Source organism: Mirounga leonina, unplaced genomic scaffold (assembly GCF_011800145.1).
Source record: "Mirounga leonina isolate KUSES-001 unplaced genomic scaffold, KU_Mleo_1.0 Mir_53, whole genome shotgun sequence".
NCBI classification, from domain to species: Eukaryota; Metazoa; Chordata; class Mammalia; order Carnivora; family Phocidae; genus Mirounga; species Mirounga leonina.
In genome coordinates, this window is record NW_023270807.1 from 72,560,348 (window position 1) to 72,573,735 (window position 13,388).

The 13,388-nt window shown below is 38.3% G+C and overlaps 1 protein-coding gene across 2 annotated transcripts in view; it reads left to right on the forward strand.

The window, feature by feature from the left end:
* Window positions 1-13,388, forward strand: part of SLC35F1 (solute carrier family 35 member F1) — a 385,178-nt gene that overhangs the window by 304,565 nt on the left and 67,225 nt on the right. For both annotated transcript variants that reach the window (XM_034990390.1, XM_034990391.1), the window contains exon 3: window positions 4,245-4,372. In XM_034990390.1, the coding sequence (XP_034846281.1) occupies window positions 4,245-4,372 (128 nt within the window). The remainder of the gene's footprint in view (window positions 1-4,244; window positions 4,373-13,388) is intronic.

Here is a 13,388-nt window from a genome sequence, read left to right on the forward strand (position 1 = left end):
GTTATATACTATTTTGGATACAAACATACTATTTTGGATGTAAACATAGGTAGAAAATGTATAACAAGAACAGAAACATGAAGGATCCACAACAATATCAAAACAGTGATTTGAGAAAGGAGGGAAGGGAATGAAATCTGGCAAGAGCAGAAAGGGAGCTTCAGTTTTATCGTTAACATTTTCTTCCTCAAAAAAAAACAAAAACAAAAATAAAATTTCTGAAGCAAACGTGGCAAAATGTTAACATCTATTAAATCAGGTTGGAGGAACCATGAGAGACTATGGACTCTGAGAAACAAACAGGGTTTTAGAGGGGAGGGCAGTGGGGGGATGGGTTAGCCCGGTGATGGGTATTAAAGAGGGCATGTGCTGCATGGAGCACTGGGTGTTATACGCAAACAATGAATCGTGGATCACCACATCAAAAATTAATGATGTAATGTATGGTGATTAACATAATAAAATTTTTAAAAAATCAGGTTGGAGGTTACCTTATTATATTATTCTCTAATATTTTTATTTATATTTGAACATATCGATAATAAAAGTAATAATTAACAGAATGCATGTAAATGGCAAACTGTAATTCTAAAGTTTCCACCCATGGATTTTATTACACCTTCTAGTTAATTTAAAAAAAAAAAGAATTTCAAAACATTAACATACCACCAATTGTGCTGGTGTTTCTTATGGATGGCCCTATTTTATGAGATTTAGGGAGCAGTTTGGCACAAAGGCTGTAAAGAATGCATTTTCATTATTTTAGAAAGAATTTTAATGGCCTATTGTACATCAGTGTTAATGAGAGTCATGTAGATAAATCCCTAAGCGGTCCTTTTTAGGGATGGATTTTTTGCTCAGCCAAAAATACAGAAGTGCTCTCTTGCCTTCCTGGATAATTCTGCTGTGCAAGAATATTGTATGTTTTCTGGTGCTTCAAATGAAACAATATGGAACAGTATGGAACATTTATTTAGGGTGTTTTGCTTTGCAGACTTTTTCAGGAGAACAAGAAGGCAACTATTCATTCCTTTGAATCTATGTAATGAATTACACTTTGAGTATGTTATTGATTGGTAGAACAAACAGCACCATGACCCAGATTTTCAGTCTTACATCACTGAGATGTGGTTGGTATGCTCTGAGTTCGGCAATTCTCTGTTCATTGTGTAAATTAACTGGGACAATGACCTGTGACTATAGAATTGCAGCTTTGCAGTTAAACATGCCATCGACCTTTTTATGTCCTATGTATAGTAAGTATGTCATGTGTAAAATGGTCACAAAATTAATTGTGTCAGATGTTGTCTACATTCTAACTGAAAAACAATTTTCATTGTCTGGAACATGAATGTTTATAGTAAATATATTTTGAGTACCTCAATTTCGATCTATTTAGCATTGCTGAGATTATTAAACATGAAAATTATTCATACATTCTGTATTACTTATTGACCACTCACCATGTACTGCTGGATCCTAGCGATAAAGTGATGACCAAGGCAATGCCACTGTCGTCAAATTGTTAATGATCTAATGAGTAATAGAGTCAAGAAAATAGGTCATTATAATACAGTGAGATAAGTATTATATGTGGGATAAGCAAAGGGTATTAAAGAAGCACACTACAGGGAAATCCAGCCGTAGGAAGACCAAGGAAGGCTCCCTGGTGGTAGAGTCTATGCTGATCGTTCATTTGGAGACTGGAGGAAGAATAGTCCAAGCAGAGGAATCAACACGAAGAAAACCCCAGAGATAAGACAAGGAAAAGCATACATTAGGCCAGATGTTCAGATGTTTCTTTGGTATTAAGAACCTTCACTACCCTTGTGGTTATATCTCTTTGGAATTCCTAGCCCAGGTCATCCTGAGGATAACCACTGGACACCGACCATTTGAAAGTCATAAGTTTGATCCTCAGCCCAACGCCCACACTCCACCTAAAGCCAATTACATCAGAATTTTGAGTGTCTGGTCCCAGACATTGAAATTTTAAAAAAATCTCTCAAGAAGATGTGAATATTCAGTCAGGTTGCAAATCACTAATTTACAAGATAAATCCTGAGAAGTGTGTTGATTGATCAAATGCATAGGCAGATAAGAAAGGTAGAAATGCTGTGCAAGGGCATTGCCAAAATGAGCTGGCTATAAAGAAATGACCTTGGGGATCACATCCACCAGCTATGAAGCTCAGTGCAAAACACTAAGAAGTGAGACTCATATTCTAGAGCTGACTCTTGACATATTCAGAGAAATAACACTTCACACTTTTTTCAGTTCATTTATTTGTCCATTCCAAAACACTTAGCTAATCCTTACTATACGTCAGTATGCTAAGGGCTATGGATACATATATGAGTAAGACATTGATGTCTTATCATCCCCAAACTCCCAGTTTAGTGAAGAGACAATTTCTAAGTAATCACAATCATGTGAAAGGACTATACAGACTGGGTATACATTGCCCAGGGGCAGTGGCATCAAACAAAATGGTAGAGAATAGCTGAATTTTGAAGGATGAACAGGAATTAGCAATTCACTGAGTCAGAAAGATTTTTAGTGTACTTGGAGCAAAGTTTGTGAGAAGTATGGCACCCGAAATGAGGCTTGAAAACTGGGTTAGCTACCGAAGGTCCAGGGACCTCTCCCTCCTTGTTGCCAACTAGGCACAACCCAGACTCTGACATTCTCTATGTAGCTGGAAAGCTTTGTTTTACAAGTTTCCATAAGGTTGAAAAGGTCTTCACCTCATATCGTTGTCACTGGAATAAGACCAGTGGTAGAAATTAGGAGTTCAAAGTTCTGAGAGTGGCTCAGAGACAGGTGAGGATGTAGAGTCTGTTGAAGTTCTTGAGGATCAGCTCAAGCACGGCTATAATACTAAAGGTGTGTGTCACTGGGGTAGCCAACCTCTAAGATGACCTCCAATGATCTCTGCCTCCTGGTATTCACACCCTTACAAAATTCTCTTCCTTGAGGTGGGTTGAACTTCTTGACCCTCCCTTAAAGAAGAGGATAGGGGAGAAGTCCCATTTCTGATAATAAGTTATTTAAAAAACCTGTACTTTCCCTCTCCCCTGCTTTCTTTCTCCCGTTCCCCCTTCTTTCTGTCTCATTGCTCATCCTGGGTGAAACCAACTGCCATATTTTCAGGGAGGCCCTTGTGGTAAGGAGTGAGGCCTGCCAGCAGCCATGCTGACTAAGCTTAGAAGCAGATCCCTCCCCAGTCAGTCCTTCAGATGTGACTATATCCATGGCTGACAACTTGGCAGCAACTTCTGGAGACAGCTTGAATCAGAGACACTCAGTTAAGCTGTGTCCAGATTCTTGACCCACAAAACTCGGAGATAATAGATGTTTGTTGTTTTAAGCAGCAGTGTTTTAGGATAATTTGTCATGCAGCAATACATAATGAATACAGTCCCCATTCACTCACAGTTTCTGCAGATTCCATATCCTGTATGAAGACCTCACAGGTTGGCTCCAGAGAGCTATTATTATTAACAATCATGCTTTCCCTTTGAGAAATAAGGTTTCTTTCAGACTTGAAATATGGGAAAATATGGATGAAAAACTAAAGGATTCAAAATCTGTTCTGATGCTATAAGCTTAAGAAGCCAGATGGTGAAGATTATGGTTTGGGGTAATATTCAGACCATGGTCCTACAGCTCTTGTCCATCTGAGAGTGACTCTCTACTTCCTTCCTTTTCCCATCACCCACACCCCACCAGAATATAATGTTCAAAGCATGTAACGTTCAAAGCTGAGCAAGCGCTCAGGACAGCATCTTGGAGTCTAACTGCAGATCTGCTGTCAAGCATAAGCCTTTGTCCATAGGCTACCCTCATTTCATTTCTTTCTATTTTACCACAATACTGAAGTTTAGAATTATTTGGACTTTGTGTGTGTTTATGCAGCCTTTCTAGCATACCTTTCTTTTTATTTTTACATGACATACCTTTTTTTCTTCAAATGTTCATGAGAAAATGCCTTTCATGGTGAACTAAAAACCTACCCAGTCTTATTCTGGCATAAAAACCAATTTGAAAGGCCAAAGTCTACAATGAAAACTATTAGCTAAGTAAAAACATGTCAATCTCTGCCACAATTCAGTTGTTTAATTAAACATTTGTTAAGGAACAGTAAAAAATATATAGTACTACAATATTTTAGAATCCTTCCAAATACACAGTTTATTATGTATTCAGAACCTAATCCATTTCTTCTCATCTTCATAACACAGGAGAAGAAAACCTCCTGGCAATTTTACGACGAAGATGGTGGAAGTATATGATCCTGGGACTCATCGACCTGGAAGCAAATTACCTGGTGGTCAAGGCCTACCAGTACACGACTCTGACCAGTATCCAGGTACTGGCAGCTCTTCTGTCCTTCTCAGCCTCCTCGGTGTCCAGATGTAATTTACTTTCAGTATAGTCACCTGGGAATCTAAATACTCCTCTGTAGGTTTTGCAACAAGAGGGAAATTGGGTGTTTAAAAATTAACTGGAGCTTTGTTTCTATGTCTTATTAATTTTTCTTAATTCAGATGTAATTAGATGTCTTTTTCCTCTTTGTTCTTAATGGACCATAACAATTGACAATGTAGGAAAATATTTTCTAGCTATGAATACTACCAACTAATCTTATGTCAGTAAAAGAGTTAATAAGCATAAAAACAGAGCTATTTTAAGCACAACTTATAACATTTTAGAACATGTTAATGGACTTTGATTAAGTAATCAGTGCTTAATAATCTTTTCTTTTAGCTTTCTTTAATGAGGAGATTTTGCAACCTGAAGGGACAGAATTTTTCCTAAAAGAACAAGATACAAATTCCTAAATAGTGTTATTCATGAAGATAACCACTCTGTCCTCTCTTTCTCCCTCTCTTTTTCTTTCATGCACATGCATGTGTATACACACACACACACACACAATTGCAAGTTTAAACTTCGGTTTTCACAACTTTCACCAGACACCGCTTACATTCTTCATTACACCATAAATAATACACTTGACCATTTTGTTTCACACTCATTTCCCTTTTTATGACAATATTATGAATTTTACAGTCATTCCAAAGCTCTGGGATGAAAACAAAATATTATTCACATATATTATATCTTACTTAGACTAGATGCCACAACAACAATCCTGCCATTCAAATAATTAGCTTAGAAACAACAATAACAAAAATGCAGAATCAAGCAAGCAAACCAACCACCTAAACATATTTAGATTACATATATTGAATGGGAACTTGTTTAAGCTGGAATGAGAAGGGGCTACAGGATTCTTCCTGTATGCCCAAGGAGAGACAGAAAGGATGGTTGTCTACCTACACTCATTGAAGAAAAGTCCAGAGCCCTATTCTAATTGGACCGCAATGACAGCAGGGGAATGCTGTGAGCTAATTGTCTTAAACTTGGACTCCCCAGCCCAATACAGGATGAGATTTCTGATTGGTTTAGACTCATGTTTTTCAGTAGGAGTACTACTGGCATTTTGGGGGGGATAATTTTTCATGATTTGGGTCCCTTTCCTACATTATTGGTCATTTAATATTCTTAGCTCCTGTCCACTAAATGCTAATAGCATCTTTTTCAGCTTTGTAACAACTAAAAGTGTCCCTGTGGATTTCCAAATGCCCTCTGGCAGGGAGGTACCATCTCTGCTTGAGGGTTCCTGGCTCACCAGTCAGCACTCACTCGTGGAGTCAGGGTGGGATCAATCTCACCAGTCACCTGTCACCCACTGCAGGAGAGGAGAGGTGGACGGATGCTGGAAAATCAGCTGAGTGCCTCCACACTCAACTTCACTCCCACTCAGTTCAATGAGCCCCACAACAGAAACCGATACCTCTTCTGTGCTTCCATGGCACTTTGTTAGCTCTGTCTACACAGTCTGTCTTACCTAAGAACGATGTTTCAATATTCCCACCTACACCACCCAACTGTGAGTGCTTTCACAGCAAGGGTAATTTCTTGTTCACCTTCGAATCTCTAGTACCTACAAGAAAACCCAGCACATGCCAGGTACTCAATAAATGTTTAAAGAAGTTAATTCAATTTCATTGATTTCCACTATTTGGGGGCACAGAAATTCCCAGCAGTTCTCTACCTAAATGTAGAGGCCTCCAGAATGTCTTTACAGATATGGTGGGAGAAGGAAGAGACAAATGTTAGCTTTGTGGCAGAACTGAGCCCATTAGCCCAGAGCCAAAAGCTATAAATGAGCCTGGGGAGAATGAGGAGGAGACTTTCCCCTTTGAAAATATAGTTGACTTTTTGTGTTTTTTTTTTTCCTTTAAGCATTGAAAAGTCACAACCAATTGTTGGTTTCTTAAAGTTCTATGGAGTTTTGAAAATTTTTTTTCAATTTTCCTTTTTCTTTTTTTTTTTTTTTTTTGAACAGTGGCAATTTATTCTTAACAACTGGTCCCCTGGTCTTCAGGTGTTTAGTTCAACCCATGTCATATCCCACCATCCTGATCCATCCTACTACCTCTCTCAGATTAGCTCTTCAGTGCCTATCATAATGTTCCATTCTATGAAAAAGTTTATTTTAATTCTTTAGTGAGAAAGAAAAATAATAATTCTACTGGAATATCAGTTGGTCTTCATTGTAATTTACTGAGCAAGGAATAGTGGAAAGTAAAAAGCAAGTTGAATCTAACAATCTTAGAATTACTTTGCCACCTACAACAAATAAATCTATTAAATAAAAATAAATGGTCAGAACAGAAGGCATTTGCTTTGGGAACCATGTCTGTACTGCTGTTTAGTAATTTAATTTTGTTTACTCATTGCAAATCAGTATAACTAACAAGTGCCAATAATTTTTCCTTATTTCTATAAATATTAATTCAGCTTATAATATGTGCTTAGCTTTTACTCATATTAATCAATAAAGAAAATATATTAATTAAGCCTCTGAGAAATGAGCTAGTTATTGCAGGTGACATGAAGAGAAATGAATAAGCCTTGCCCTCCAGAAACATATGAATTGATAAAGAGCATAAGAGGCAAAAATCTATTGATAGCAATGCCAAGTATGGCGAGAGAACAGATGCCTAAGTGCTACAGTTTCCAAAGGAGGCAGAGATAATATTTCCAAAGACAAGACACTATCCATTCATATGAGTCTATAAGATTAGATAAAATGTAGAGAGGATAAAATGTGGGTATAGCTTTGCACAGGGGATGAAGAGCATGACAGAAGCATGGGGGCAGGAAATCCAATGAATATGACTGAAGAGCAATTATTCCAGTTTGATTCATCCAGTCACTTAAAAAATAATTACTGAAAAATTCTAACTTCAGGACATTTTGTTAAGTGGTGAACAAAGTTGCAAGCATAAATAGATATAAGCTGTATTCTCATGGAGCTTCTAGTCAAATAGGGAAAGCAGCATTTGGTCAAATAATCAAATGAATGGATGTATAGTTATAATGAGGGATAAATGTTGGCCACAGCAACTTCTTTCAAGACACATCTCTAAAGGCAAGGGAAACAAAAGCAAAAATGAACTTTTGGGACTTCATCAAGATAAAAAGCTTCTGCACAGCAAAGGAAACAGTCAACAAAACTAAGAGGCAATGGGAGAGGAATGGGAGAAGATATTTGCAAATGACATTACAAATAAAGAACTAGTATCCAAGATCTATAAAGAACTTATCAAACTCAATATCCAAAAAATAATAATCCAGTCAAGAAATGGGCAGAAGACACGAACAGACACTTCTCCAAAGAAGACATACAAATGGCTAACAGACACATGAAAAAATGTTCAACATCACTAGCCATCAGGGAAATGCAAATCAAAACCACAATGAGATACCACCTTACACCAGTTAGAATGACAAAAATTAACAAGACAGGAAACAACAAATGTTGGCAAGGATGTGGAGAAAGGGGAACCCTCTTACACTGTTGGTGGGAGTGCAAGCTGGTACAGCCACTTTGGAAAACAGTGTGGCAGTTCCTCAAAAAGTTAAAAATAGAGCTACCCTATGACCCAGCAATTGCACTACTAGGTGTTTAACCCAAAGATACAGATGTAGTGAAAAGAAGGGGCACATGCACCCTAAGGTTCATAACAGCAGTGTCCACAATAGCCGAACTATGGAAAGAGCTGAGATGTCCTTCAACAGATGAATGGATAAAGAAGATGTGGTTCATATATACAAAGGAATATTACTCAGCCATCAGAAAGGATGAATACCTACCATTTGCATCGAAATAGATGGAACTGGAGGGGTTATGCTAAGTGAAGGAAGTCAAGCAGAGAAAGACAATTATCATATGGTTTCACTCATATGTGGAACATAAGGAATAGTGCAGAGGACCACAGGGGAAGGGAGGGAAAACTGAATGGGAAGAAATCAGAGAGGGAGACAAGCCATGAGAGACTTGACTCCAGGAAACAAACCGAAGGTTACAGAAGGGAGGGGGGTGAGGGGTTGAGGTAACCAGGTGACGGGTATTAAGGAGGGCACATGTGATGAGCCCTGGTTGTTATATGCAGTTAATGAACTGTTGAACACTACATCAAAAACTAATCATGTACCATATGTTGGCTAACTGAACATAATAATAAAAAATAAATAATAAAAATAAATAAATAAATAAATAAATAAATAAATAAATAAATAAATAAATAGGAGGAGTGGAAGGAGATCCAAGCAAAGAAGACAATATGTTCAAGGCCCTGAATGAGAAGGGCTGTGGCAAGGATGAGGTTGTAGACAAGTCATGTGACGGGCCTTAGAGAATGAAGAGTGGTACAAGATGGCCTGGAGAAGGAGGCAGGGGCCAGACACTATGAGTCTCAATGGCCAGATCAAGGGTTTGAGTCTTAAGGCTAAGTGCCATAGGAAGCCAAATTTGAGTTTTAAAGAAAACTCAGGCCCTGGTGTAGAGAACATATTGAAGCAGTGGATTCTCTTAAAGGAATCAAGAAAGAGAGCTGAAGAGTTAAATTGGGGCCATATTGTAGGAGGAAGATGTCAGTACAAAGAGTGTGACTTAATTTTATTGGTGAAAGAGAGCTATGAAAGTTTCTGAGGAAAGAAATGATAGGATGTGACCCAGTAACCCTTTTTCAAAGCACTTCTGTTTTCACAAGACAGTCTCCATTAATAGTTGGCACAGCACCAAATACTTTTGTTTCTTGATTCTTTTAAAAATAGAGACGTAAAGCAAAAAGACATGAAGAGCCTCTCCTTGCTTTCTCTTACTGCCCTTTGCGTTCATTCACCAAACTTAGGGTTAAATGTCACAAACAACTGATACATGAAACTTGAGAGGAAAATATTTTTTCTTTTTTTTTGAAATATATATTTTTGAAATGATTATAGACTCACAGGGAATTGCAAAAATATGTAGAGTTCTTTGCATCATTTACACAGCTTTCCCCAATGGTGACATTTTATATGACTTTAGTGTAATGTCAAAACCAGGATATTGGTATTGGTACAATACTATTAACTAGACTACAGACCTTTTTCAGTTTTCAACCCTTTTTCTTTCACTCGTTTGTGTGTGTGTGTAGTTCTGTGCAATTAGATCCCACGTGTAAGTTTGTGTAAACACTACCACAATCAGAATACAGAACTGCCCCATTACCACAAAGGAACTCCCTTTGCTACCACTGTGAAGTTGCACCCATCCCACCACCGATCCCTGTCATCTGGCAACCATTAATCTGTTCTCCAGCTATGTGATTTTGTCAGCAGGAGGATGCCATATAAAATGGAATCATGCAGTATTTAACCTTTGGAGATTTTTTTTTTCCATTAAACATAATGTCTTTAAGTGCATCCAGATTGTTGCATGTATCGATACTTTATTCCTTTTTATTGCAGTGTAGTATTACACGGTATAGATGTACCAGAGTGTGTTTAACCATTCACCTGTTGAGAGACATTTGGGTTGTTTCCACTTTGGACTTTTATAAAGGTGCTATGAACACCTGTGCGCAAGTTTTTGTGTTAACATAAGATTTCATTTCTCTGGGATAAATGCTCAAAAGTGCATCTACTGGGTCATATGGAAATGCCTGTTTGGTTTTAGAAATTGGCAAGCAGTTTTCAGAGCAGTAGCACCATGTTACATACCCGCCAGCAATGTCTGGGAGGCCCAGTTGCTCCCCATCCTTATCAGCACTTGGTGTTACCATTATCTTGTATTTTAGCCATTCCAAAAGGTACATAGTGATATTTCATTGTGGTTTTATTGTGCAAGTCCCTCGGGGTTAATAATGTTGAACATCTTTTGGAAAAAAATGTTTTAACTTTGCCTTCATAGTTGGAAGCTAAAGAAAGTTAACAATGGCAAAAGAGATAACATATTAGGAAAAAGATGATGGAGTAGAGACATAGAAGTGAAGAAACCCAGCTGTTTCCTTTATTAGAAAATGAAGAGATTTATAAGGATTTGTAGGGATTGTATTCTAAAGATACATTTGTGAGTTTGTATCTCTTGACTTGTAGAGAATGAATAGATTGTGCCTGTGACTTTGAGACAGATTAGCAATGACATTTGGATAAATTCTAAAAGCTCTGCTATTTTTATAACTGTGCTATATGAACCATTTCAGTAGAAATATCAGCTTTACAACTTCTCGCCTAAAGATTATTCATCGTTTTTCAGCCATGTAGTACTAAAATGCAAACAGATGAAACTAGTGCTTCTGTGAAATCAGAAGAAAGCTGGTCTCTTCAAATGTGGTATTTGTAACTAAAATTAACTCACATTGGAAACGATTTGCAGTACTCTTGCTGATAAAGATGCTGAGGGGTCTGTACCTCTAACACATCTCCTGCTCACATAGTGCCTACTTCAGAGCATTTTCCATTCTTCAAGCAGTTTCCATCAGGGGCAAAGGACAAGAAAGAAATCCCTCTGGCCCTACTTAAATATGTAGCAGTTCAAATCATGACTATTCAAGAGATATTTTAAAGTACATTTTAAAGTAAAGCCACTGGAAATAAAAGAAAAATTATTTTCTTTCTGTCCCGCTCCTCTGACTTGGGCATGTTAGGACAGGTTAAAACAGGATGCAGGCCAGCCTCCCCAGTGTGCAGTGACATCCAACCCTGAGACTAATTCTACAAGGCATACACACACAACACATACATGTAACATATGCAACATGCTAAGACATACACATGTGACAGTTTGTCTTATTGCTTTACATAACTCTCAGGCCTTTCTGGGTCTTCTCTTTGTCAATTTTCAGTAGGTTATGAGTTAAGTTGTATCAGATACAGAGAAAGGCTAGGTAGTTTATACGTTGTTATGTCTAAAATTTAAGCCATGTGAATAGACTTGCCCTTCAGATGTATTTATTAATTTAAAAATGCCTATGCTGTGGCTAGAGGCTGGGGATACGACTACTAATCAGACCCCAGCCCTGCTGTGGGGCAGTGGGCAGCTATGTTATCGGTTAGGATCCAATACAGTCGTGTGATGAAGAAAGGATGCATTAGTAGTAGCTTTCCTGGAGACAGGAGAGAGGTACCTCTCATCCCCAAGAGTCATGTACCTGTGGTCCCATAGTCAAGAAGTTATGATACATGAGAAAAAGTCACTAAACTTCTTATTTGTAGCAAACTTGTATTTCCGCCACGTGGATGTGCCCAGAGACAAAGCCCGCCTATGGACATTAGAAGCAGGTCCATGGGCTTGAGTTTATGATTATGGGCTCAGCTTTTAAGACTGTATTTCCTTCTTACCCATGCTGTTTTACCTGCCCCTGGTGCAGGACTGTGGCAGTTTATGACTATTCAAGAGATATTTTAAAGTACATTTAAAAGCAAAGCTTTAAAAGCAGACAAAGTTCTTACCCTTAAAGGGAATACGATATTCTGAATGTCTTTCAGATTTCTTAGATCTGGACTTTTTATTTTCACAATTGTAGAAATAACTTAAATATGTAGCAGTTCAAATCTAAATTTTGATTGGGCACTACAGGTTTCCTGTCAGCATTTTATCCTGGGAAGAATATAGACCCTTACTCATCACCAGAGAATCACACTAAATCTACCTTCAACCTCTCCTTAGTTCCATTACTATGCCCATCCCTTAGCCTGTCCTTTTTAAGATTTTATTTTATTTATTTGAGAGAGAGAGCACAAGCAGGGGAGAAGGGCAGAAGGAGAGGGACAGACTCCCCATTGAGCAGGGAGCCCGATGCGGGGCTCGATCCCAGGACCCTGGGATTGTGACCTGAGCTGAAGGCAGACGCTTAACCGACTGAGCCACCCAGGCGCCCCTCTAAACCTGTCTTTAAATGTGTTCTGTAGAACTGCTTTCTAGAGAAGAAAGCTTTCACATTCTACCTCCATTGACTTGGAGCCTGGGTGGTCGCCCAGATGCTGCAGGTAAAGCCACTGGAAAGCAAGAGGAGCACCTCTTTCACTCCCTTCCACTGTACTCTGTAACAGCCATGCTTGCAGGACCAGAAAGCATGCACTGGATCCTGCCTTGACTCTATTTATTTCTTTATCTTCACTTTTCTTATGGTCACTGTCATTTTCTACTTTTTATGATAGTTGTTTTTTTTTTTTTTTTCATATTTCCTCCCTCCTGCATTCTGTAAGGACCTTGAAGGTGGGACCTGTGTACCCGGTATACAGTAAGCACTGAATAAATTTCTGGTGTTTGAATAAATGCAGAAACAATTCATCTTCGTTTCCTTCACAAGATCATGTATACATAGATGCCAAAAAATGTATGAAATATTTGAGTAAATAAGTTAATGCATGAAAAGATGAATTTCTAAAGGTGAGTTATGTTTGGGGTAGGACAACACAGTGACCTTTAGTTGTTTTATCATCAGTAAGTTCATTTATTCATACAGGACTCAGATATGAAACTCTAAATACCTTTGGAGTATTCTACTATGCTCTGGGGATGTAGAGATGATGAAAAAACTGTCCCAGCTCTCAAGAAGCTCAAGTGTTATAGGCATTGCCTCAATACAGATTCACTCGTGCTATACTTAGATGTTCAAAGCATCTACACCTTCTTTATAATCCTATAATTTATCTAATCTTTCTAGTGAAACTTCCCCTCAAATGCCCAAAAGCTGGCTAAATAGCAGTAGATGGAGGGGGAAAGTCTGATTTCATATAAAGATTACTAATGTCTTCCAGTTAAACATTTTCTTTGGATAGTTGAGTTGCTTTTGGACAAGTGCTCAGCCTCTCAGAAGTCCCTTCTCCCATACTCACTTCTGAGATGGCGTGTGGGTGGGTCTGTAGTATTGCTTTGGGCCTATGTTGGTCCCTTGGCTGCTCTCCACTGTAGGACAGCCCTCCCATTGTTGGGTGTTGGGTGTGCACTTTCTGGATTGGATATGGAGCTCCTCCTCATTTCT